At 40.1% G+C, this 27,544-nt stretch overlaps 3 protein-coding genes and 1 non-coding gene across 4 annotated transcripts; all 4 read left to right on the top strand.

The window, feature by feature from the left end:
• The first annotated feature begins 179 nt into the window (after positions 1-179).
• On the top strand, positions 180-13,344 carry lss (lanosterol synthase (2,3-oxidosqualene-lanosterol cyclase)). Its single transcript, XM_020633163.3, has 22 exons — positions 180-319; positions 1,055-1,223; positions 1,451-1,589; positions 2,431-2,539; positions 2,986-3,107; positions 3,241-3,337; positions 3,824-3,959; positions 4,216-4,324; positions 6,226-6,344; positions 6,506-6,603; positions 7,085-7,112; positions 7,414-7,470; positions 8,540-8,611; positions 8,760-8,810; positions 8,955-9,104; positions 9,711-9,807; positions 10,594-10,699; positions 10,922-10,987; positions 11,080-11,160; positions 11,309-11,479; positions 12,264-12,342; positions 12,761-13,344. The coding sequence occupies exons 1-22, from the start codon at positions 306-308 to the stop codon at positions 12,896-12,898; spliced, it is 2,208 nt and encodes a 735-aa protein (XP_020488819.1). The 5' UTR covers positions 180-305; the 3' UTR covers positions 12,899-13,344.
• A 3,558-nt stretch (positions 13,345-16,902) lies between these two features.
• Positions 16,903-20,141, top strand: LOC109983453 (uncharacterized). The gene is made up of 4 exons (XR_010667619.1): positions 16,903-17,017; positions 17,718-17,746; positions 17,821-18,005; positions 19,635-20,141. It is a non-coding gene; the product is annotated as an uncharacterized protein (transcript).
• Positions 20,142-21,002: 861 nt separating this feature from the next.
• LOC109983480 (uncharacterized) lies at positions 21,003-24,015 on the top strand. Its single transcript, XM_020633197.3, has 4 exons — positions 21,003-21,102; positions 21,460-21,494; positions 21,623-22,158; positions 23,206-24,015. The coding sequence occupies exons 1-4, from the start codon at positions 21,015-21,017 to the stop codon at positions 23,261-23,263; spliced, it is 717 nt and encodes a 238-aa protein (XP_020488853.2). The 5' UTR covers positions 21,003-21,014; the 3' UTR covers positions 23,264-24,015.
• A 2,010-nt stretch (positions 24,016-26,025) lies between these two features.
• LOC109983501 (holotricin-3) lies at positions 26,026-27,290 on the top strand. Its single transcript, XM_020633222.3, has 4 exons — positions 26,026-26,136; positions 26,251-26,297; positions 26,379-26,752; positions 27,007-27,290. The coding sequence occupies exons 2-4, from the start codon at positions 26,279-26,281 to the stop codon at positions 27,040-27,042; spliced, it is 429 nt and encodes a 142-aa protein (XP_020488878.2). The 5' UTR covers positions 26,026-26,136; positions 26,251-26,278; the 3' UTR covers positions 27,043-27,290.
• Positions 27,291-27,544: the final 254 nt, after the last annotated feature.

Raw genomic sequence — 27,544 nt, 5'->3', positions numbered from 1 at the left:
GTTTGTCGTGGTAGCGCTCTGATTGGCGGACCTTACGGCTGACCCGCCCATTTCTCCGCCCAGGCGCGTTCTGATTGGCCAGCTGGGTCTCTGCTCATGTCTCTCCATGTGGAGAACTCCTCGGACGGCACCGCGAGGTACGCTGGGAAACGAAGTCTGAATTGTAATACACATGGAGAGGAACTTTTCTCACAGAACTACAATTCCCAGAAAAGCAGTAAAAGGGGCAAAACCTGAGGAACAGCCGAAAAGACATGAATGAATGTAGTTGAGCGGATTTAACTCTGATTCTGCAGCTTTCAGAGATGACGGAGGGAACGTAAGTAACTCTTTTTATCTGTTTTTAGCCGGAAAGAAGGTTTATGCATTGATTCAAATGATGAACTGTACCAAAATAAGTTAAATTCAACATGTAGGCAGTCTGTGAGTGAACTACACTGTAGTTACAATTCATTTGTTTTGATTTTTCTATCCTTTCTTTTCGCTTTTTAGTAAATTTGATGCTGTTTTCTCAGGATGAACAAACAGGTCTCCTGTTAGTAAAATCAATCTGTCAGGTGGAAGACATGGATCAAAACATCGCTGTTAATATAATAAAATGAATATGTTCAATTAAAATAAATACTACTCACTAAACTAGGAAATAATACAATATGAAACAAGCAACACTAGGATAGAAAGAAAATTACAACTAGGCAACAAAACAAGGAATAAACTAACCAGACAAGATTAAACCATGACATAACGTTTTTATTTTTATTTACATTTTGACTTGAAAGTCAAAACACACAAGTCTAGTCTTCTCAGACTCGACATACGACACACAATACAGTCTATGCTACACACACAAAGGCTTAAACACACACACACACACACACACACACACACACACACACAGGATCCTGTACATCCCCACTCTATGTGATATAAGTATTCCCCCCCCCCCCTTTATAAAATTGGTCTCAGACTCCTGTGCGGCTCTTGCTCTGCTTGTTGTTCCTGTTGTACATGTTGTAATATTTACAGTCTATGGTTGTACCTTGTAACCTTGTAGGCACCTGCGGAGGCGAGGGGGGCCATACAGGACGGAGCCAGCCACAGACCTGAGCCGCTGGAGGCTGAGTAACGTGGAGGGCAGGCAGACGTGGCGTTATGTGGAGGACCAGGAAGATCCGGAGAGAGAGCAGACCATGCTGGAGGCCCATTGTCTGGGCCTGGACACGGTGAGCTTTGAATGTTTTAGGTCCTCTTTGAGTTGACTAGTCTATATTCAAAGTTTGTAACGACCTTCCCAGGTATTATGAATGAAAATTAGCACATGGACTTGGGTGTGTAAACTGAAATTTAAATCAACAAACAGTTTTCCTGGTAAATAAAAAAATAACCATCCTATAACAAACACAGTACAAGTTAACCTGTGTTAACTCAGAAGTCATGTTTCTCTCCACAGAGTAAGTTTGTGTCCGGCTCCGCGGCCGCCCACACAGCTGTAGATGTAGCTTTGAAGGGGATGAACTTCTACAGCCACCTCCAGGCCGAGGACGGTCACTGGGCCGGGGACTATGGAGGACCTCTCTTCCTGCTCCCAGGTAAAGCTAAGCTCTCTGTATTTTCTCTTGTCAATAATAAAACTGTACCTCTGAGAAACTGCAGAGGATTAATGTACTTCCACTGAGACGGCTGGATTTGCACCATTTCTTTTTGCTGTTGATTTCAGTGTTTGTGTGTTTTTGACTTTGCATTGTCTATGTATTTGCAGCATGCTTGCTGGTAATGCAGGTGTTTTGGCTTTTTGCTGCCCTTTGGATTTCCACCACTGAATTTTGCATTTGTATTACAAATTTGCCGGGTCGCGGTGGCAGCAGGCTAAGCAAGTTTCCCCAGCAACATTTTCTAGCTCCACAAAGTGCTCCAAAGCCAGAAAGGATATATAATCCCTCCAGCACGTTCTGGGTCTACCCTGGGGTCTCCTCCCAGTTGTAATCTATGGCCCAGAAAACCTCCAAAGACAGGCGACAGGAAGCATCCTCATCGGATGCCTGAACACCCTCAACGGGGTCTTTCAATGCCAAACAGCAGCCGCTCTTCTATGAGCTCCCTCCAGATGTCCGAGCTCCTCACCCTATTTCTAGGGTTGAGCCCAGCCGACCTTCGGAGGACCCTTCTTTCAGTCTCTACTCAAAGCTCATGACCCAGCCCTGGATAAGCGGAAGATCATGGATGGATGGATTACAAATTTGCAGCTTGTTTTCCAAATTTTGTTGGCTGTTGATTATTTGTCAGCCACCGTACATAAGCCATCTAAAAAAACAAAAAACGTATTGTCCATGTTTTGTCAGGTTTTGTCGGATGCAGCAGAGGATACATGCTGTCTGTGTGTCTGTGCATGCTCTTCTGTGAATGTATGAATGTTTTTTTTCTGTGCTTCAGGTCTCCTGATCACGTGCCATGTGGCTAAGATCCCTCTGCCCGAGGCCTGGAAGAAAGAGATGGTGAGGTACCTGCGCTCCGTTCAGCTGCCAGACGGAGGCTGGGGCCTGTAAGTCAACCACACACGTTATTTCTCTTGCTATACACACATACTAAATCACTTTTAAACTTCTACTGTGACAAGTTCTCATGTGTGTAGTACTGTAAAGGAAGGTCACTGGTTACTGTAAGAGGTATGGTCTATACATAAAACAATTAAAGGTGGCCTCCAAAAATTAAGAGTCCAAGACAAATTTCCCCAAGGGGACATTAAAGTGTATTGTATGGTATCCTATTACTTTTGACGACAGGAGAGGAGACTGGGTCAGCATATTCAAGTGATTATTAGAAATAGTTAGTCATGAACTGTAACGTCTTGATATGATTTAAAAAGGTGCAGTCAGACTGGTGTGACTATAAACAGAAGTGTTTGTTGATCGTCTTAGCTAAACATTATAATATACAACTCTATAGTAGGACTACTTGTTGTTGATGTTTTTCTTTTTGTTTCTTCAGACATATTGAAGATAAGTCGACCGTCTTCGGCACATCGCTGAGTTACACCTCTTTAAGGATCCTGGGAGTCGAGCCTGATGATCCAGATATGACCCGAGCCAGGAACAACCTGCACAGTAAAGGTGTGTGCGTAGTTAAGCTCCTTTCTGCTTTCTGATGAAGATATGATTGTTTCTATGAACAGATATCTGCATCATAGCCCCGCTAACGATCCAATTTAGATCAAACATTTCAACTTTTTTTTTTATACCCTAGGTGGCGCTGTGGGGATTCCCTCCTGGGGTAAATTCTGGTTGTCCATTTTAAATGTCTACAGCTGGGAGGGGATGAACACGCTGCTGCCAGAGATGTGGTGAGTTACTTTAGCCTTAAATCACATCATGTCCTATTTAATCCTCTCTTATTCTTTATTACTCTAAAGCAATCTTAATGCATGAGCTCACTCCAGGTGAGAGGAAAACAGGATCAATTTCTTCAGTCATTGTTACAATAAAATGAGTCTGTGATATGTGATTGGCGCTCTTGTGGGTGTTGCTCTTGTTTTTTTAAACCATGTCACCATTAGGTTTGCATGGTAGAAGAAAGGACTTGACCGGAAGCAGATTGTATTCTTAAAGGTTTAAAAAGGGACATAACATTTTCTTTATATACATTATTATCTTTATGAGAGGTGTTTACATTTTCCGCCTTCAAATCATAGTTGAGACTTTTCCCCTACATTCATGTTTCATTGATGATTAAGTTCTTAGGGTCATCATTGTGGAAAAAAAACAAGTGCATTGATTTAAATTTTAGTGAAGGAACCGTAGTTGTTGAAGTTGTTTTTTCTCTGTTCCAGGCTTTTCCCGACGTGGATGCCCGCTCACCCCTCCACCCTGTGGTGTCACTGTCGGCAGGTCTACCTTCCCATGAGCTACTGCTACGCTGTCAGACTGGCTGCAGACGAGGACGCCCTGGTCCTCAGCCTCAGACAGGTGCTGGACTCATCTTGTCCCACAAGGGGGCGCCCTATTCAGTACATTCACACCAGAAGTCTTAGAAAAAAACACTGAACTTGAACACAAAGAGGGGAAATTCATAGGGTTTACTTTTCTTTTCATCTTTTTATTTTTAACTCTACAGAGAGAGCAGCCACATCTTGTTTTTCTTGGACTGAGCTGAGATATTGACCACTTCCTCAATCATGACTACTTTGTAATGTATACATAAAATGTCATGTTTGTTCTGTAGGAGCTGTATGTCCAGGACTACTCCTCCATTAACTGGCCCGCCCAGAGGAGCAATGTGGCAGCATGTGACATGTACACGCCTCACAGCACTCTGCTCACAGTCGCCTACAGTAAGTATGAGCGGCGCACGGCGCAATGTGATGATATAATACCGCCTGCTGCAGTATGTGGCTGTTACACAGGGAGTAGTCATGACTGTTTGCACACTTTAAATGCAGTTACCTGACATATACTGTTGTGTTAAACTCTGAGTTGGGTAATGTTACTTTGAACAGTCACTCGCTACATTACAGTGTAACATCTGTGCTGTGCTTTGGTCAAAATATAACATGAATCAAGCACCAGAGGAGGTTTGTGACCCTGTATAAACCAGCTCTCTCAGAACGCTCCGTTTTGGTGTGTGTGTCTCTTTAAATGCAATGAGCCCCCCACTGAGTTTTCCCTGTAGACATCACTCCTCTGTAGCAAGGATAAGAATGGCGGACCTGCGCTAAAGTTTTGTTCTAGGCGGGGGTGGAGTCCATGGGTGGAGATACCGGGGAGGGGAGGGGAGGGGATTTTTTTTACCACACTCAAATTTGAAACTGAGCATTTTTCTCTGTGTTGTAAGACTTATGCAGACCACAAACAAAGGACTGGATGGGTTTATTTCACATTTAGTGGGTCGGTAGACACTCAGGTTACCCAAATTTATGTTCAAAAACACTGTACAAGTGGATTTTTCATAATATGTCTCCTTTAAGTTCACACATGTTGGGTGTATTGTCCTGAAAGCACGCAGCACTACACGTTTACCTTTAAATGTATCCACTGTGCCGTCATTCAACAGGCTACTTTACTACCTATAATCTTTAACTCTGCAGCCTAATAACAGGAATAACAGACATGATAACCTTTACAGCTCTTTATTACACCAACAATCTGACAGTGAACTGTGCAGGGACGTGCAGTATTAGGCATGGGTCAATAAAAACAACACTTACATTTCAACCTAACTTATCACTTACCAACCTATCACTTTCTTCCAAAAATTCAACAGACTGGAAATTTCCACAAAGTCAATACTGTCCCTTCTGCCTCTGTCGCTTGCTTACTTTACTTACTTTTAAGAAAAAATATAACTAAATAACAGATGAGTTGAGTTGCAGAACTAACGTGTTTCGTTACTCATTCCAACAAAAAAAGATATCTGAGTACTCAAACTGGATACTTTGGAAACACTAGCGCTGGTTGTTGTCGCCACTTTGATCTGTGCGTGGTTAGACCAGTAAATAGTGCAGGTAAATATTGCTGCTTCTGCTGCTACAGCTACGTCACCTGCGCACCTCTTCATAGGCGGTGATCACAGCTACAGGCAACAAAAAGGGAGTCACAGGTGAATGGGGAATGCGGACGCTTTTGTGTTTCGTTTTTTTTTACTTTATTTGTTTGTTTACATCCTAAAAAAGTTGTTTTTAGGTCAGTCTCTCGTGTTTTGTAGATGTTTGGTTTTTTGGGGTTATTTATGCCTTTCTTTTAGAGACAGATCAGTGGACAGAGTCAGAAATGTGGGAGAGAGAGAGTGGGGAACGTTGTGCAGGAAAGGAGCCACAAGTTGGACTCGAACCCAGACTGCTCGCCTGGAGGACTATAGCCTCCGTACATAGGGCGCGCACTAACCACTAGACTACCGGCACCCCTTTCCGTAGGTGTTTTTAAGATGATTACCTATAATGAGTTAAAATCATGGGTTGACTTCACGTTCTCTCCAGTGGCCTCTTGGTTGTAAGATTGCTTCTGCTCTGTTCATCACAAACAAAGTCTGACTCACCATAACGGTGATGAAACACAAAGTTTTGCACAATTCAACCACACGCACTGAAGTAAGACATGAAAAATAAATGAAAAAAAAAAACCTGAGGGAAATCCCTGACAACAGGATATGACTGACTTTTCTTCCACTGGTATCCCCCTACATGTTGCTGTATGAATCACCTCCTGACCTCATGACTCTGTTCCTGTTCCTCTGCAGTGGTGTTGAATGTTTATGAAGCCCACCACAGCACCATGCTGAGAGGAAAGGCCGTCAAAGAGCTGTATGATCACATCCAAGCTGACGACCGCTTCACTAAATGCATCAGCATCGGCCCGGTAATATACACAAAGTACTGAACATGGGTAGCAGGGTTAATAAAGTACAACATGTTATCTGTTATGTACTTTATTCACAGGTCTTTACATGATCCTGATTAACAACTTGTTTAATAACAAGAAGGGTGTGAACATGGAATCTATGCCTCCTACTTCCTCAGATATCTAAGACTATCAACATGCTGGTCCGCTGGTATGTGGATGGTCCCTCCTCTCCGGTCTTTCAGGAGCACGTGTCCAGGATCCCAGACTACCTCTGGTCAGTCAGTTGATTTTTTAACATCGAACACAAACCATATATCTGTTACATATATCCAGGGACAGCTGGAATAAATGGGCGACCCAGGTTCGTATCCGACTGGTGGCTCCTTTCTGGCATATCATTCCCCACACTCTCTCTCTCCCTGATTTCCAACTGTATCCTCTGTCCTATCCCTACAATAAAGGCCCCAAAAGCCCAAAAATAAATCTTAAAAGAAGATTTTCATAAATTATTATATTAAGTCATAGTTTAAAAAAAGTTGTGATATGAGAGCCAATTCATTTTCAGACTTTCTTCTTGACTATTCACTCAACATAACAACCTTATTCTGGAAATCTTTGATTTATTTCTTTAATGTGTCTCTGATACTTCATGGAGTTCATGTGCAGGATATTCAGGTTTGTAATGACTAATTTAGTAAATGTTTTATTTAAAATAATTAAATTTTTAACCAGAATGTTTTTTTTCTGTGTTCCAGGTTGGGACTGGATGGCCTGAAAATGCAGGTGAGAATTCACTCTGCTCCTGTACAGTAGTTTTATTTTTAAAGTAATAAAGGTCAATCATGATGCTATTAGAGCTTAAATTAAACCCTTAAGGAAAAGAAGGGCTCAGAGTAAAGGATCCTGTGATGTTCATATGAGCTATGGGAAATGGAAAGTGGGCTGAAAACAACCTCATAAAACTTTAACTTTTTCGCTTTTCAGATACTTTTTTATAAGTTTGTTGTTTCCACAGTTTGTAAACTGTTCTTCAATACAGGTTTCAGTGTGATAAGAGACTTCAATGTTGCACTTTTCTTTACAGGGCACAAATGGATCTCAGCTCTGGGACACATGCTTTGCTGTTCAAGCTTTCCTTGAGGTAACACAGAAACATCAACTCATATTTTGTAGTGTTATATTACACAAAATTCTTTAATTAAGCACACATGAGTTCCTCAACAGATACAAACAAGGAGCAGATATTATAAAGAATTATAAACAGATGTTATTTCCTCAAATGTTTTCTTTCTTAGTATCTAGCTGCAGCCTTCTTCGTTAACTCTAATCTCTCGAAAGTCTTTTTAAGCATTAAAGAACTGATTAAAGCAAGCATCGCAGTTGTTAACACATAGAACAATACTGTTATCTATATACAAGCTAAATAAAATCTTAATGGATAGATCTTTAAATGCCCTGTATGAGACTAGTATAACTCTAGTATCCTAACCAGACAACCTCAGGTGATAAATATATTCATTTTGCGGTGGCACCTGGGTGTCAAGACTTGGGGTTGACAAGTTTCAACCCCAAGTCATGGGATGGCTTTGCATTGGAATTATTAACCATAACCTCTTTGTTTAGCACATATAATTGGTTCTCTGCAAGACATTTTTACTTTACTAGTAATGGAAATGGCAGATTTGCCTGATTCCCCAATATTAAGATCACTTGTGACAATTTCCATGGGGTCCCCAAGTAATGATAGTCCTGTGCAAAGGAGAGAAAAATAATTAAAAATAAAAAGTATGACTGTTTGTCATCAGTATATTTTCATATAACATAGCCTAGAGGAAACATGCACTTGGATCTAATACAGAGCCCTGAGGGACCCCACATATGTAAGGTTGTCAAAGTACTTCTACTTCTAACATAATATAAACTCTGTTATTTGTTATAGGAGAGGATTGGATCCATCAGACATCTCAAGCAAACTCCTGCACACTACCTAAATTGCACAAAACATTGGCTGTATTTAAGTACCACAACCAAAATGATGTCAAGCAAGACAATCTATTAATACTAAAAGAGTAGTGTTACCATTGTCCTTTCTTACTTGTTTATCATCGATTGCCTTTAAAACTGCTTTTTGAGCACTACGGTTGGCTTATGATTCTGATTGCTGGATGTCATGGAGCTGGTTATGATAAGTTGTTTGTTTTAACTTTCAGGCAGGAGCTCAGGATAACCCGAGACTAGCCGACTGCCTCCGCAATGCCCATGAATTTCTCAGAATAACACAGGTACCTCCAACATCAGTTAATTTTCTTTGGTGAAGAGGAATAATACGATATATAATTATTATTATTCAACCTTCAGTTATCTCTAGCAGATACATTTAAATGTGGAAAAAAAAGACCAATGTCTCACTACTTGAATCTACTCCTATAGATACCCGAGAATCCTCCTGAGTATCAAAAATACTACCGACAGATGAACAAGGTAAAATTAATATCAAGAACTGCATTTTTAAATATTGCTGAATAGACTCTAATGGGAAGAAAAAATAGTCTCTGAAAACATTTCTTATCCTGTCATTTACGTGCATGCTCTTTAAGTCTTTACTAAAGACTGTTTTGGTTTTAGGGAGGATTCCCCTTCAGTACACGTGACTGTGGCTGGATCGTGGCTGACTGCACGGCCGAGGGTCTGAAGTCTGTGATGCTGCTGCAGGAGCTCTGTCCCTCCATCGGCCAGAGTGTCGCCTCAGAGCGTTTATATGATGCTGTCAATGTGGTGAGTCAGCTGAAGATATGAGAAGGAAAGACTAGTACACATTTTGTTATTGTTACATTCCCCGAGATGGCTAACAATAGTAACAATAAAATAAGGGAAAAGAAGGAGGAACTAAGTATAAGCAGATTTAGAAATACATTTATTATATATATATGATAACTATGGAAAAAGGGACAACTGAAAACAATCTGATCAACCTCACATGAAAGTACAACATTTACAAGAAAAATGCACACTAAGGCCTCATAGAGTATTACATATTACGAGTACATATTCTAATTATCTGTAGTATCAAAAAGTACCAAAGCTTTAAGAACTACTTCATAAGGATAAGCCAGGTGTGTGGGTGAGAAATGAACCGATGTAAACTCTACACACTGTCTAAATTTGTCCTGGTGAATTAAAAGTGTGCAGGAGTGGGTCCGCAATTTAAAAAAAAATTAAAACAAGAGCTCCCCCGATATTGGGTGCCAGGGACTTCTATTTTTATTGGTGTAGTATGAAAACAAGTATTGATATGTTTGCTATCAAAATTAAAAACTCTTTAACAACTCTACTGTACGATGGAGTATTTCAGGTATTCTCTACTGTTTCTGTCTCTTGTAGCTGCTAAGCATGAGAAACCCTGATGGTGGATTTGCCACATATGAAACAAAGAGAGGAGGGAAACTGCTGGAGCTGCTCAACCCCTCCGAGGTGTTCGGTAAGTCTGTTACGGTCAAACCCCCAGTCAATGCACAGCGCTCCTATCTCCAGTCATCTTTAAGTTTACCATTTGTTCTGACTGTAGGCTAATGGCTAACACTAAAGAAGAAGCCATTATATAAAAAAGTCATGGTGAAATGTTTTGTGAAAACAGCATCGTGCCTGAGCCGTGAGTCCTCAACAAGAGTTCACTGTTAGGACTGTCAGTGTTTTTCAACCTGCAAATACGCTGGTCTGAAAATGGGGAAACAAAGGTTCATATGAAAAAAATGACCTTAGTGTCTCATTTCAACATTCAACAGCTGGAGAACTGTTTCCATTGCGCTCCATGTGTTGCAATGTTATGACCTTTTTCAATATGGAAGGGCAAAGAGTCAAACATTATGTTTCCCTGTTTTAGGTTGAGATGCACCAATTGCTGATGCATATACAAATCGGTGAAATAACATTTTAGCCGATTGCTGATTTCGGTACTGATGACATCTTCATCATCTTTGCGAATGAAAACAAGTCAGACTTTGTTCATCAGCTGACTTCATCTGCCCAATAAAAAAACCTCCTCTCTTAATCAGGGGTTAGATTAACTAGATGTTAGCGTTAAATTGGGTTGGCACAAGGATCGCTTACTGACATCGGTTCATGCCACATTGTTTCCCCATTAGTTAACAAGGCTGATATCGACCTACTGCATACTGACATTGATATGATGCATCCGTGCATATCTAATAGAAGGTGTTGTGTGATTTGTCTCTCCTCTCTCTCTGACACCTGTGAACACTAACAGGTGACATCATGATAGATTACACCTATGTGGAGTGTACCTCAGCAACAATGCAGGCCCTGAGGCACTTCCAGAAAGCCTACCCTGATCACCGAGCTGGGGAAATAAGGTACACTACACACATAAAGACACACTCATACAGTTTCCACATTTGACACAAACCTTTGATTTATCGGCTGGAGTAAATGAAACATGCACATATCTTTGTATTTGTCTTAAATGGGCATAGGGGCAGAACATCCACAAAAAAGTTCTTCTCAGCTTGAATGGAAGTGTTAACTTTGGATGCTCTGGGTCTTTTCTGTGTATGTGATTTGTTTTTCTTTGACAGCTCCACTTTAAGGGATGGACTGGAGTACTGCAGGAAGGTGCAGAGGCCTGATGGATCCTGGGAAGGGTAGGACTACACATTCTGATTTACTGTCTGATATCATACCAAATAAATCAGTCATGCTGAATAAGAAGTAATCATTTTGTGTTCCTGCTCAGGTCCTGGGGAGTCTGCTTCACATATGGGATCTGGTTTGGCCTTGAGGCCTTTGCTTGTATGGGCCACGTCTACACAGATGAGTAAGAAATGCAAACACGTCATCACAAGCGTCACTTTTTACTAGCAACAACAAGGAGACTGTGTTCTCCTGAACTTTTCAAGCCTCACAGGACCTCCATGAAGGACTCACTCACATACCTAATGACACTGTGGGATCTTTGTAACTAGGGATGCGTGTGTAGAGGTGCAGAAAGCCTGTCAGTTCCTGCTGGACCGGCAGATGCCAGACGGAGGATGGGGGGAGGACTTTGAGTCATGCGAGCAGCGGTGCTACATCCAGAGCAGCACCGCCCAGATCCACAACACCTGCTGGGCACTGTTAGGCCTCATGGCTGCGAGGTGAGGCCTTTCCTCCTTTAAAATATTTTATTTATCCTAACAAAAAAAATATTGTACATTATACTAAAATGCTAAGTATGCATCCAACAGGGCTGTTATCCCGCTGTGAGGTGCATGTGTGAGCAACCAGATCAGAAGGATTTCAGGGGCAGTACTCCTGAAATTATCTAGAACATTCAGGAGTGCATGTAGCTAAAAAAAAAAAAAGAAAAAAAGGTCTCAAATGTCTTATGATGATGACATATAGACAGTGCTGAAAATTGTATATTCAGGTAAATACCTAAAATCAGTTCAGACGATGTCACAATAAGTCTCTTTGGAGCATATCACACTCCTCTTTATATTGCCCTATGAAATGTATAAAAGGCAAACTTAAAAAGACTTAATGTTTTTTTATAATGATTCAATGAGGTTACTACTTTAAAAAATAAAACGTGATGGGCTTGTGCAGGTGAACTATTTTGTGATGCAGGAGTCAACACTTTTCAGGCTCTTTATAGAAACTTAATGAACAAATGTATTCTGAATGACTTTCTTAACTTCATTATAATGCTGCTGAAGAATCTCAGTCATAGTGCTGTGTTATACCAGTCGTCCCTGTGGACACACTGGTAAAGCTGTACTTTATAATATTGGTAGTGTTTAGTTTGTTTTCCTTGTTTTTATCTTGTTTCTGTTTGTATCCATTGTTTTTTGTTTTTGATCCTCCAGCCATGGACAGTAACATTTGACAAATAAACATGTGTTCATTTCAATTTATTTATTTTCTTTTACCATTCATCAGGCATCCAGACAGACGAGCCATAGAGAGAGGAGTACAGCTGCTGATTGACAAACAGCTGCCCAATGGAGACTGGCCACAGGTAAATATCGGAATATATTTCATTACAATAGAATAGGATACAGTACAGTATAGTACGTTATGATACGGTACGGTACAATACAATACAGTCTTGGACTCCAGTGCTGTACACATTCAGCTGCTTTCAAAATAGTAAATATACTGTATATGTCAAGTAACAAATATCACAAAACCAATGAAAACCACAAACAACATATATTGCACATTACCCATAATGCACATGTTCTGATGGTTATAAATGAGGACATAAATGGACATAAATATGGTCTTAAATAAGTGAAAAAGAGAAGAACACCATGAAGCTATTTTACAACCCCTACTGCCTCGAGCGGCCTCATTTTAAATATCTAAACATTTTAATCTGTTAATTATATGAAACAGGTGTGTTTGATTCATCTGTGATTTTGTTTCCTTCCCAGGAGAATATTGCAGGTGTGTTCAACAAGAGCTGTGCTATCAGCTACACCTCCTACAGAAACGTCTTCCCCGTCTGGACGCTCGGCCGCTTCTCAAACTTATTCCCCAGCAGTCCGCTGGCCGGGAAGGTCAAGCTGTAGAGAACATTTGAAAGAGTTCCTGGTTCATCAGATCCGTCATGACGGAGAGACACAATGTTTACAACTGAATCAAAATTCAACAACAGTCACAGATGTTCACAATCAATGTAAAGTGTATATTCTGTTATCGTTTCTGTATGATAGTTAATAAAAAGCTGTTAGGGTTCAAAGTCTGTATAACTTCTAGCTGAAGATCTTTTAGTGTTTGAATGTTCAGCCGTGTTTTCAGAGGTTAATACACAAAACAAATGAACATGTTTCATTGTTTAATTTACTTTCTGTTAACATTTCAACGTCGACCACATCTTCTACTTGCACATCTTTTGTAAAAACCTGCTGCTATCCAAAACACCCAGTACATGTGCACTAGTGGTTAATGAAGAGTAGAAAAGCATTCATGTCCATGTTGCCTTATGTCCCAATAAATTACAATAAGAATCAAAAAATGTGTATGGCATTATATTGATTGGATTTATTCATATACCTGAGTAATATCGCAAGTTGATTGTTACCTGCAAATCTTGCAAACAGTGTATCCTAATCATTACTATCTGTTTTCCTTTTAGACCAAATGTCATTTTTGGCACAAGAAACTAGACAATAGCAAGCTTTGCAAAGTGTTTCAGGTTGATTGCATGTTGCAGGCAGCTGAATTACTTCCACCCATGTGGGAACTTCAGCTCTCCTGACATTCTCTGTATGGTAATGTGTAATCAGGACTTAATCTGAGCTGCTGTAACAGGATCCAGCACCTCCTAGATCAGGACTGGCACCTATTTAATTCCTTTGTTATTCTCATAATCTCTAAATACATTTTGCGTATTATTTAATCTTATATGTTCTTTAATTTTGCTTTTACATTTCTGGGGGATGTCTTGTTTTCCAACTTGTAGGCATTTTTAAATCTTAGAGAGTAAGAGGTCAGATCCCGGTCTGGTCCTGTGCCTGAAGCTGGCGTTCTGAGCTCGTCACCAGAGCTATGTTGATGTTTCTGTCTGCGATTTGGTCAAGGCCAAGGAATCAATGGCTGTATTGTGGGATGTTTTGGCCGAATAAACAGGTAAGCACAGCAAGAAAAAGGCAACTGCATAGTAGTCCAACTACATGGCCTAATCAAGCCTGAGCATGTCGATGTACTGAGAGCAGCTTTAGCAGTTCTATAGAGCTGTAACTGAGCTGTGAGTCCTCGTGCAGATTTCAATACCAGCACCCTCAGTGTTGCTCAATCTGCTAGTATGTAGATGTGAAAAAGGGAAACCAGGAGTTAAATATAAACATGACATTTTGGTCTCATTGCAACATTCGACAACTGGAAAAACTTTTTATGTGTTGCAACATTATGACGCCTTTTCAAGAGTCAAAAAGTCTTTACTATGTTTCCCTGTTAAAAAGGGGATATAGGAGGTGTTGTGAAATCTGTCCTCTCTTCTACACTAACACACTAACAAGTGACATTATCATAGATTATACCTACATGGCGTGAACCTCGGCAACTTCCAGACTTCCAGCTTCCAACTGGCAGAGTCATCTTTTAAACTTTTTAAACATCTTCCGTGAACGTGCTTCACATCACAGCACGACACAGCACAGATAGAAGACATGTTGCAGGGCAATCAAGATTTTATTTGTATGGATATATCCAGAAAATGCAGCCTCACACCATAAAAACAGGCCTCACATGGCACTCCTTTACACAGAGACATCCCATGATGTTTTAACCTTTATCAGAGTGAAGAAGTTGGCAGAGGACACACATATTTTTCAGCACCTCCTCCCATTTCACAGAGCTGCATGCCTACATTTCAGTTTCAACATTTCGATCTTCATCAACTTCTGTACTATGTTGAATGCATTTAAAATAATTGATTTGTCAAGCAAAATAGATATCCCTAAGCTCTGTAGATTGTCAGAATTAAATATTAACAATGCAAGCAATTAAGACACAGTTTACACTTTAAAGGTCACATATTATCCTCCATATTAGCCCCCAAAACATGTCTGTGAAGTTTCTTGTTCTAAATCCACTCTGATCCTGTATTTGATCATGCCTATAAACCCCTCTATTTCAGCCTTGATCAGAACACGCTGTTTCTGTGTCTGTACCTTTAAATGTAAATGAGCTGTGTCTGACCACGCCCCCTCTCTGGAAGGGTTTATGTGGTTTGGGCTTTCTTGCTCTAAGCACAATTGTTTACGGTGAGAAGGCAGACTCAGAGGGCAGAACAAACACCTAGCTGTGGGAGTGACACCCACCTGGGGGGAGGAGTTACTGCCCTTTGTGATGTCATGAAGGGAAAATCTACAAACGGCCTGTTTAAGCACACATTTTCTGAAAAGTGGAGCAGGCAAAAGTCAAAAGTCAGGTTTGAAGACAGACAATGGACACGTGTTAGAGTTATAGAAACATGGTAACGTGTGGTTTGCATAATATGTGACCTTTAAAGTTAGAGTTAGTAGAAATCTTTGTTACAGCTTGTAAACAAAACATTCAAACTGGGCCCCTTCTCCTGGGCTCATCCCCACCAGAAGCGCTCGCCCACTGCAGGACTTCAGTGTGTACGTTTACTGCTTGTACCTTCACTGCAAGCTACCTGATAATACCGTACTACATTTTTTTGTAATGGAAAAGCTAATTGTTTAACAAGATTTAACAAGTTAGGACAAGCCAACCACTGGTGTTTGGCACTTGCCTGTCCAACACAAAGCAGACCAACTCCATGTCTGACTCTTTAATCTGACTGTATCTTTACATAAAGTCAGGCTCTCGTCATTACACCCTTATTTATCCAGGCAGGATTTAATTCAGAAGTATTTAATGTTGGCTCCAGATTTCACCCTTTGACCTCTCATTCTGTCTCTACTGGAATGTTATTGTGACGAGGCGAACATGCCAATGTGACAGTCGACAAACATCGCACAAGTGTTTCTGTGTGTGTCTGTTTATTTGTGTTGCTGAGGTGCAGAGACAGGTGGGGGCAGGGGGGACAGGTGTTGTCAGCAGTGAGGGATCCTGATAAAAGACACAAAAATATGTAACTGGTTGAGCTGGTGCCCTCGTCTGCTTCTTCAGAGTCGGATGCATGACCAGATGCTGATAAGAAGGCTGCTTAAAAAACACCTCCCACACATTTTCCACAGAAGGAGGTCAGGGCTGTGTGAGGAATTCTCCACACTACAAGAGATCAAATTTACTTTTAAGGTGAAAATATGTGCATATAAATCAAATAGGCATGTGAATAAGTCAGATACAGAAGGTGGCTAAAGCTTTAAACCAAAGACTTGTAATGATAAAATATTTAGGCTTTGATTATGCAAAACTGTTTAACACAAAGGGACAGAGTTTAAATTACTTAAAAATTTAAGAAACCAACATGCATATTATATTCAAGTAACTTTTGCATACATGTGAATTATTTAAGATATCCTTCAGGACCTAAGACAGAGTCACATCTGTCCAAAACGTTTAGAAGAGAGAGCATTAAGCTAAGCTAGGCAAACTTTTATTCAATTCTTTATCGCCAGGAAATATGTTGTTTTGTTTTGTGTGTCCGTGTACAGATTTATTTCTAAATTGTGAACAAAAGAAAGCACAAAGCCAATCATACGCCACACCTGAGTGACAGAGAGCGTGGCGTGCGTGAAGACTCACAAAGAGAACACACTGTACATATGAAAAGTCTTTCTTCACGCTTCTTCTTCTTTGTTCACTCTTGAGATAATAAAATCCAGGTTTTTCTGGCTCTGAGAAAATCTTACAAAAAAACATGCTTGTCAAACACAGAGGCCAAAAGAACATCACATTAAGTGCCTCATGTAATGATATGTTAGCGGCTGATAACTTGTCATACACAATGTTCACCATGTCAGCATGAATACCAAAAATAAAACATGAATACCTTTTTAAAATATTTTGAATCTGTATGCATCTGTAGCTACATGTGGATTATGATACAGCTAAAATACATCACCATTTACCTCCAGTACCCTGACTTAAAGGGTTTAGAGGGGAAGGGCGCTGGTCCTGATGGTCCCGCTGACCTGCTTTTCGTTGAGGTGTGGCTTCGTATAAAAGCAGCAGCAGGTGAAATCTGCGTCTGTGGATCTGACGACCTGCTCACAGTAAGTTCACCTGTTGATGCTCTGTGGCACCCGGACTCTGAGTCATTTAAATAAGCTTACGTCTGTAGACAGTCATTCTTTTTATTTCATTTTTAATTTTTGAACCCACAATTAATCAACCTGAAATGTACTTTTGTCTTATTCTATTGTTTTGTTTTGTTTTGTTCTTTAAATCTAATTGCATCTCACGCTTTAAGTTGTCTAGTCAGACAAAATCTGTTGATTCATTTTCGGATCGAAATATTTGTCTCCTTTATTGATCACTTTTTACCGTTATCTGCAAAATGTATATGATATGATACGATGCACTTTTTTACCCCCTTAGAAATTATTTATTTTTCTTGTTGAAATCCTAAACGTGTCCACCAAAGGAACCGCTACTTGATGTTTTATATATGACTGTAGCATCCTTGTTTCCCCTGCTGTGTTTTTATTACACCTTGCACTCTGACCCAAAAGTAGCAACGGTACATCTTACAAATTGTGTGTTAACAAGTATGAACGTGAGTTTAAAATAACATAGAGAAGATAATGCTAGCTTTTTTTTCAAGTCATTAATTAAAAAAAATAAAAATAAAATTTAGGTCAGAATCAGAAAATAGATCACTAGAATTTTTTTCCCCTTTATGTCCTCTGAGGGCTTCCGTAGATCTGTCTTCTGTGATTTAAATCTTTATGATTTTGTTTTCTTCACTTTCAGGGTCTGAGGTTTTGAAATGCATAAACGAGGTAAATCACAACTTCTTTCTCTACACTTTTTTGACTCTCACGTGTGCAAAATATTGATTAATAACTATTTACAGGTGGGCACTGTGGAAAAGGACGCCATGGACATGGTCACGGGCATGGTCATGGGCACGGTCACGGTGGTGGTGGACACAGACACGGCTGTGGTCAAGGACAGGGATGTGGGCCCAAACGTAGACGCAGGCCAAAGCGTGGTCACAAGCACGTGACGTGTCACAAGAAAGGAAAGGATTGTCATGGGGTAAGATTATGCAATGTTCGATTCAATAGAACAGAATATGAGTTTTATTCAGAAAGCAGTGACAATTCATAAAACTCAACCTTCACATGTCAAATAAGTACTCTTGAAAGTGATTATTTATTAAAAGTTAAGACATAAAGTATGAATGCACTAAAAAAAAAAAGGGCCACGGGCCAAAAACATATCATCCACTCTGCTTCGGAAGGTTAAGTGAAGCAATGGGACACTTTGAGATTTGGTTTAAAACCCAGAGTGCTTAGGTCAGGATCTTTATTGCTTTCTTTTTATCTCCTTTAGCATAAAGAATTTAGCATAAACACTAGACTAGGCTTTCTGAATGCTGAAAATTAGCAGCAACATGTGAAGCTACACACCAAACAACCTTTGACAAAAGCAAACAGTCAGCATGACGACGGGATATTTTTCTGCCTATTTTTGCATAAATCAAACACTATATTTATTTGATAAACGTGTCAGGAAAAAGTGTTTATACTGATTTATACTGTTTACACTAGATTCTTTTTTATTTATTTTTTGTACTTTTTGAGTGCCCTGCATGTTCCACTTCACACAGTATGTAACCAGTGGACTTCTGCTTTGTGTCAGTAACAGAGGAAAGATGTCTTTATTTATTTAACCTCTGTGTTAATTCTTCTGCTCGTTCCAGCTTCTGCACATAAAACAATAAGAATACAACATGTAGGTTCTGTGAAATTTCAATGAAATCTGCATATTAAATAAATACACACAAATGAATATAATAAATAACGGGATGGATAATGATACAAAAGCTAAAATAATTAACAGCCACACGAGCCACCTCTCCCACAGGGGGAAATCGTCCTAAAGGGGAGAGGTGAGGGGGAAAAGAAATATATAGAGACAACCACAGACACAGAAATTCAGCAGGAGGTTGAGGGGCTTTGAACGATACGACGAGTATATTATGGAGATTCTGAAAGTCTTCAGAGTCACAGATAAAATGTTACCAGTTAGATTTTGTGTAATGGTGCCGGTCAGATACTTGGTGACTCAGAACAACTTTGGTAGTTTGAGTTAAAATCCAACATGGCTGCTCCGCGCATCAACAGTAAAGTTTAGCAGTGTTTATTTGCAGCTTAGTCCTCTTTTTGTGTCATTATAATCAATCACACAGAAAGCATCGTGCTAGTTCCCTCTGTAGACATGTTGTCATGTGATTTTTGCGTACAAACTACCACGTAGTGTGTTGTTATTGTCAGGTATTAGTTGGCAAAACAAAGGTACTCCATGAGGCGTCCATGTATGTTGCTTGTTCGACTTGCAACTGGAACACAGTTAACTCAGGTGGGACATCATTCCCAGTTCCAAGATGAATGGAAACCACCATAATTATGACAAAAAGACAGCAAACGATAAAGATATATACATTTACCTGCTGCAAATACTTTCATCTAAATGTGTTGAGTTACAACCAATCCCCATCTGCCTCAAACTGAACCTGTGACCCTTCTCTCCTCACAGCTCCAGTACTGATAAATAATTTGCAATAGACAAACGAATCACAACTCAAATGTCAAGAGCTCACTTATGATCTTTCTATGCTGATTGATTTTTTGTTGTTGTTTGTTTTCTCTCTCATCCATGCAGTCGTCCAGCAGCTCCTGCAGCAGCAGCAGCAGCAGCAGCAGCAGCAGTAGTAGCGACTCCGATTAAATGAAGACTCCTGAATCATCTGGAAACTTTTGTTCTTTCTCTTAATGCAACAATCAAATGAGGCTGTATCTCAAAACTATCTATAATTCAGGTCTGTACATGTAAACAAGCTCATGCCTGTCACATGTAAAACACACATTGGTGCTTCACTGACGTATGGTCACGACTCAAACACTAAAGTAATTAATTTGACAGTGAAACCAGAGACTGACACATGAATCCTCAGTCACTCTCTCCTCATTGATGATGAGATGAGACATTTCAGGTTGAATAGATATTACATTTAGGTGGATTTGTTGGTTTTCTCAGCTGTTTTTGCCTTTTGACAACTTTTGTTTATGTGGCTTCGTATAGAATACAAAGCTGTGTTGTTTGGGCCTCTTTCAATGATTTTGATGAAGTGTAAGTGTAGAAAATTAAAACAATAAATGGTGAAATTTCTGTTTGGTCTTGCATCTGAATGGGTGGGGGTTGGTGTGAAAGTGTTTTGCATTGCTGTATTCTATGCAAATCATGATTAAGCCAAGTAGTATACGTTTTTTGTTCCAATTTTGATAATGGGTGCTTTGCCAAGTTTACTGAATTAGAGTTTGTATCATTGAACAAATTCCCAATAACATTAACTAAATATTCAACTGAATGTCCTTAACCAACAAATAAGTAATCCTTATTGTCCTTAGTGTCTACTTCACTGTTCAACCTACTGCAGGGTTATCCAGTTAGCTTACTTTCACGGTAAGCTTAGCCAAAATGTTCTTAACTCACCAATAATTAATGAAAAGTTACAGCTTTCTGTGCAGATTATTGTGGGGCGAGTCAGAGCTACATCGTCTTTTGTTTTGTCTAACTATCTGATAAGCAAGCTAAAGAATTAGCCTTGAGCACATGCTCACATAATTACTTTGACACTTCTCACTGCCTGTCACTTCTTGATAAATATGGTCACTATAGCTCCGAATAACCAAAAAGGTGACGGCCATATTGGAGAAATTCCAGGCATTTTACAAACCATTAAAAAAAAAAAGATGTGACTGATGCTACTGCCAGACAGCGCCAAAAAAGAGCCCTTTCATACCCTTTATATTGTGGCTAATAGAGTGGTTGTAAGAAGTGTTTATTTTAGGGATCAGTGTAGACATGATTGTGTTTGTCAGGGAGAAAAAATATGCATTTAAATGTCCTTTCAAGATCATCTGCTGCCACATGGTTGCAAAAGCATATTTAAGTAAACTTAGCAACCACATCTCAAGTGCATGTTGACACATCTAAAAAAATTTTTTTTAAAAATGATGTGCGCTTCAGGCTCTGCCCCTGATGATGCCATTGGATTGTGAGGTGTGGCTTCATAAATATAAAAAAGCAGATCCAGCTGAGTTTCAGAAGAGCTGCTCTTCAGCACACGGTAAGTTAACATTTGACTATGTGGCCGTAAATAACCTGGAGAAGTATCTACTGGATGTGTTTCTGTGCTGTAAAAGATTGATCATCTTGCTTACATGTATTTCATTTGATATCTGATTTAGCCTCTTGTTCTTCTCAGTAAGACTTATCCCATTTATGGGAAGCTTTGTACGAATACAGTCAAGGAATGATGCAATACTTCTGAGCTGCTTTGCCGGTTGTGAGCTTAAACAATGCAAACTCTATTTCATGCACAATGTCTGATTATGCACCTAATTTTTTCTAAAAAGTGATTTCCGTTGTTGTGTTAAAAGGAGATTTTTTTGCCTGCATTTGAGTTGTTTTTTTTCTATTTCAGAGTTTGGAGAGTTGAGATGTGGGGGCAAAACACAGGTACATAATACATTTACTTAAAAGTATGAAGGCTTCACTTTCACTTGAATGTGCTCAAATTATTGGGTCAAAAATTTAAATATACTGAAATCAAAGTGAAATAACATGCTGGGCAACTCCTCTTTTAGGAAACCAGTATCCCTCAGGCTGCAATCCTCAGCCTGGAGGATACCCCCAATGTCCACCCCAACCCTGCCCTCCTCAGCCCTGTGGTCCACCCCAACCCTGCCCTCCTCAGCCCTGTGGTCCACCCAGCTACCCTCCTCATGGAGGACATGGTTATGGACCAGAGCCTGGTTGTGGAGATGGACATGGACATGGACATGGACATGGACATGGGCATGATCATGGTCATCATGATCATGGGCATCATGATCATGGGCATGGTCATCATGATCATGGTCATCATGATCATGGTCATCATGATCATGGGCATCATGATCATGGGCATGGGCATGGGCATCATGATCATGGACATGGACACGGGCATCATGGACACGGGCACCATGGACATGGGCGCGGTCGTGGTCGTGGTCGTGGTCATCATGGACATGGGCATCATGGACATGGTCATGAGCATGGGCATGCACACGGACATGGGCACAGGCACAATCACGGTCACATGCATGGTCATTGCCACAAGAAAGGCAAGAAGTGTCACGGGGTAAGATCACTTTATTTGTTTGATACCGGGCAGAGTAAATAATGAGGTATTTATTGTACCACAGAAGAAAGTGGAAAGAAAAAGAAGACAGGTCGCATTGTAACTCAATACCAAAAGGAGTGTAATAATCTCAACATTTTAACCAGATGCTCTTCTACAGGTTGATAGCTTTTTTAAATGTCGGGGGGCCGCACCCTTAAACATATTTGCACACCGGCAGGTGTGGTCAAACATGCAAACATAGACACAGGTGAAAAACATCATTCAAATACAACCACAGGAAATGCATACATTATAATTGTATAAACACAGTATAACACAAATCATTTTTACTAACACAACACGTCCCAATAATACAGATTATGGATAAAAAAAAGTAGTACGAAGAAACCACATCTGTGTGTTTCTAATTTTGATAATTTTTGTTTGGCTAGGTTGTATATAAGTCATACACTGATCGTTCTGAGAGTTTTTAATTTAGAGGAAATGTGTATTGTTCTTTTGATTGAAGCCTTAAGTCGTTAAAGTCTGGAGAGTAACGGGCGCTTATATCACCTCTTGGGTCTGACGTGCTCAAACCCCACTCTTCCAACCAGGAAATACTGACACAGTCCAAACAGAAAGTCTGTTAAATGTAATTTAAAACTGTTGGATCCAATTCAATCAAATACCAGTTTGTAAGCCACAAATAAAGTCTGTCAATAAATCCTCTCTTCATTGATAATATCAAACCCATGATATAACATAAAATGTTGTAGAGAGGTGTTGATGCACCTGTTTGATCATTTTGATGAATATACTTTGTGCAGCATTGTTTCTTATATATGTGGATGCATGTCTGTTTTTGGTTTACTTTAACTAATACAAATTAAGTGGACAAAATAGTGTCAACACATAACTGAGAAGGGAGTCAGAAAATAGATGCTTTTATGAGAAATCATTTTTGTTAAATGAATTACTGTAGACCCAGAGATTTTGGGCATAAAAGCGTAGTAATGAGTTGGCTGTCATAACTAATTCAAATCTCAATGTGTGTCCTCTCTGTAGTCCTCCAGCAGCTCCTGCAGCAGCGACTCGGACTAGAAGAAGAGAAAGACGGATGTAACCACCTGGACACCTTCATCCTGTTACATATTAACATAATAATCATTTCATTTAACAACATGAATCTTACAGTGTTGTTTATTTACATTTCAAATATATGGTTAATGGACGTGAGCTTGTATAGTTCTTTGTGAGAGCAGCGTGGGGTTAAGTGTCTTGCCCAAGGACACATTGGACATGTGGCGGCTGAACCCCCGACCTTCCAGGTTGACAGACTACTGAAGTGTCTGATGTAACTAGGACAGAGATAATATAAGTTTACAACGGGTGCGTCTTGTGATAGTATCTGAAGGAGATTTAGGAGTCCCCTCAGGTGGAATGTTTAAATTGAGGTATTGTATAGGAGTATTGCCACATGTGGTTGTGTAACGTGATGTTTTATGACCCATGACGAAAAGCGGATGTTTGGATGCATATAAGCAGTTGTCTCTGTGTGTTCGAGAGAGATCATTATTGGCTTCTTGATCCTCCTGGTCAGACGTGACCAGTGACTCTGTTTCTTGCTTAAATAAAATTATACTCTTTGAAAGCAAGTCAGTGTCAACGGCGAATTTCTTCATCATCAAACATATCAACAACAAGGAAATCCACATCACTACAAGACTACCCAATGAGCCACAGCCACCTACATAAGGCTATTAAAGGCTGCAGAATATTTTTTAGTCAAATTAAGATTTCATGCATTTCATGGCCTGTCATAAGTGTTGTGCCCATCACATTTTAAAGTGAAATAATAAAACATGTTAGTGGTTACCAGCAGTGTGTTTGTCAGTTGTTTTGAATTGTTATAATGACTTCTTTTTGTGACGACAACTCTCTCTGTTAAACTGACCTCACAGTTTATTATTAGAATGTGTTTGTTATCTGTTTGTGTGTATTTATATAAGAGTTGAATGAAGACCTTTGTTCATGAGTGTTTGTCTCTAATAGTTCCTGAACATGCCCATTCACTTCCATCCAGTTTTAATCATGTGAATAATCAAACACTAGTGCACTGTTAGCCTGACTTAGTGCCACTTTTGTGTGTCCTGCGTTGACCTCATGTAATCTTGTGATTAATGAATCATGATTAGAACAAGCTGCTCTCACACAATAGTAAAGCTGAGAAGCCAGTTTTCAAAAGTTTAAACTGGAAGGATTGTGAAGTTAACTGTATGTGTGGAAAACTGATAAAAACAAACTCCAAACAATAGAGATATCATGTAAACCGAACAACACCTCATCAATAGCCAAAAACCTCACCAACAAGGTGTGATTTCTGTCAGTTTTCCTTAGTTTTTAAAAGCAGGAAATCAACTTTCTCTGCAGCGGTTAATGCAAGGTAACAGTGTTTTCTTTCTTGCTCATCAACATTAATACCAAGACAGAGAAGTGGATTGGTTAGTTTGCATCAAGACCAAACCAAATGTAAAACCAAATTGTTCCTTCAACCTGTAGCTACGGGGGCCGACAGGACAAAGCGACCTACAACGACAACTAACCCTGCAACGCGTGTACATCGTTTTGGGCTGGGCTGCAAATTCAGAGAAATTGCAAATTCAGAAAAGTCCCAAAAAAATGCAACGATGGAAGTGAGCTGCAAATACAATTTCGCCTCAAAAATATGAGTTGCAAATGAAAAATGCTGCAAACCCAGCCATCACACTGTAGTGCTGACTGGCTAAAGGGGTTGCACAGTTTATTACTGACTGGATTTAACTGACTTCCTTTTGATTTTGTATCATTCATGGTATTTGCAGCTCGCTTGCTATTGAGGAGAATGCTGGACCCTGAAGCCCACCCTGCAGAAGTCTCTGGATGGATGCTACCCTAGAATGCTACGTGTAGGGCAGCACATGTCACCATTAACGAGTTATAAGGGGGGTTGCCAAGAGTGAGTGAGGAAACAGCATATAGGAGGATGAGGCTGGCAGGTCATTGCTGGAAACACAGGAAGCTACCTGCCAGTTATCTGGTGCCATGGGAGCCCACACACGGGCATCGACCCAGAGCGTCCCACATTTAAATATATAGATCTTCTTAGGAATGATGCAGGTGCAGAAAGCAATTGGTAAGTCAACGAGATGCATGGAAGATTGGGGTGACTGGAGATGTCACCGGAGGGCTCGTTTGAGGACGACCAAGTGATGCTGTTAATAAAGTTAATTTGTCTTTTCGCAGCCCTTTAAAAGAAAGTTTGCAACAGTTTCCATTGCTGCTAATGAATTTGACTTTTGCACGTGTTTCTGAAATTGCATGGATTCTGAATTAGCCTATAGCAACATGTTTCCCCAATATAAATCCTTAGAATCATTGCCGGTTGTAAGGCTCTGTTGTCCGCCGTACCTAAAAGAAGCAAAAGAAGGACAAGATGTTTCTTTAAACAAACTGTGACCACTCCTCTGTAGTCATGCTTTTGTCCAGAACAACTCCCCTGCTGTTATGACGTCCTGTAGGTTAGTCTTTTCTCGTCCACATAATAATCATTCCTGATGTGTTGAGTAATGTGTTCAGAGAGTCAACTTATCAAATAATTAAAGACTCAAAGATCAAAATGTTGAAATGTTATGAGACAACAAATGGTCCAACTATCACAGACTGTCTGATAAAAAGATTTTCTAAATAGAATCTTTCAAAGATCATAAAAGGGTGTGTGTGTGTGAGTATTCATATCTTTGACTGTTTATGGCTCATATTGACTGTATGTTAAAGATCTCACACACACACACACACACACACACACGCACGCACGCACACTCACACACACCCATTTATGTCACAAGGCAGAAATGTTCTGCAGAGTTAAGACTCTGCCCTAAATCATGTGAGGGGGTCTGAACATAAAAAGGAGCAGCAGGTGACCGCTGTTCCAGTCGACCTGCTCTCCAGCTCACAGTAAGTACAACTCTGAAACTCTGCTGAGGATCTGGACATCACTTCAGTTTAAAAAAAAGTGGATGTTTTTAAGAGTGTTGACTTAGTTAAAGTAATTTTTCTTTTTCCTTCCAGTATCTGTACGTTCATCTGAAGTGTGACAATGTACGGGCAAAACCAAGGTAAATAACTCAAATTCTCTTACATATAATGATCATGTTTGCTCAGAGATTAATGGTTAATATCTTTTATTGTGTGTTTAGGAAACCAGTACCCTGGTTATCCCAACCAGGTACCGGGGACATACCCTAACTATCCTCCAGGCACCGCCCCACCACCTGTCTACCCTCCTCAGCCTCACGGCCAGCACGGAGGCCACCAAGGACATGGACCTGGACCTGGTTGCTGCCCGGGTCAGGGGCAGGCACACGGTCATGGGCACGGGCACGGGCATGGGCACGACCACAGCCACGGTCATGGTCATGGACATGGAGCATGCCAAGGACAGGGACATGGACAAGGAGCATGCCAGGGACATGGACATGGACATGGACATGGAGACAAGAAAAAGCACAAGAAGCAAAAGGGCGGTCACAAACACAACAAATGTCACAAGAAAGGAAAGGACTGTCACGGGGTAAGATTTAACTATATTTTCTGTCTGTTTTCATGCAGAGCATGTTGGTTTTATTTCCATAATAGATCAAATGTTATTCAGAATCCACAATATCAAAAATAGAACAAAAATAAATCAAAGCAATGCTCTGTAATTGTCCCAATGCAGCCTGCTGTTATGCTATTTGTCAAATGTATTGTAATTTCATTTTTCCATAGTTTATGAGAGGTTCAGTGTTTCATTAATGTCTTTGTGTTGTGTTTATCCCTCTGTAGTCCTCCAGCAGCTCATGCAGCAGCGACTCGGACTAGATGAAGTCCCGACACGTTGGCGTTTGGAAACTTTTATCTCTCTAACAAACATGCTCTCTAAAATTGTCTTAAATTTCCACAAAAATAGTCCTTAATAACCGTAACACGACTCCTTGGCATGACATGATGTAAGCTTTTTTTTTTAAATGTCATAATTGTATTGTAAGCAATACATTACAGACACTATTGTCCCCATGAGTCTGATTGTGAGAATAATAAAAGGTGCTCATTTTCATTATAAATCTGCATTTCAATGCCGTCATTCTTTGTTTTATTTTGTCTCCATGCTGTCTGTGTCACTCAATAAAACCTGGGCGTGCACTTTGTTTGCTCAGGGAAAGTGGACTAGAGTTTACTGAGCCACACCTCGGTGATAATGATTCATCAGACCCTGGAACTGGCCCTGAAGTCGCTTTAATCTTGATGGCTTGAGTAATAAAAACAATTCCCATGTTGCTATCCAGCCTTTCAATAACACGTTGACTTGTCCTTGAGGAGCATT

Source organism: Labrus bergylta, chromosome 13, assembly GCF_963930695.1.
Source record: "Labrus bergylta chromosome 13, fLabBer1.1, whole genome shotgun sequence".
Lineage (NCBI taxonomy): Eukaryota > Metazoa > Chordata > Actinopteri > Labriformes > Labridae > Labrus > Labrus bergylta.
The sequence above is the reverse complement of the archived record's forward strand: the minus strand, read 5'-3'. Positions and strand labels throughout refer to the sequence as shown.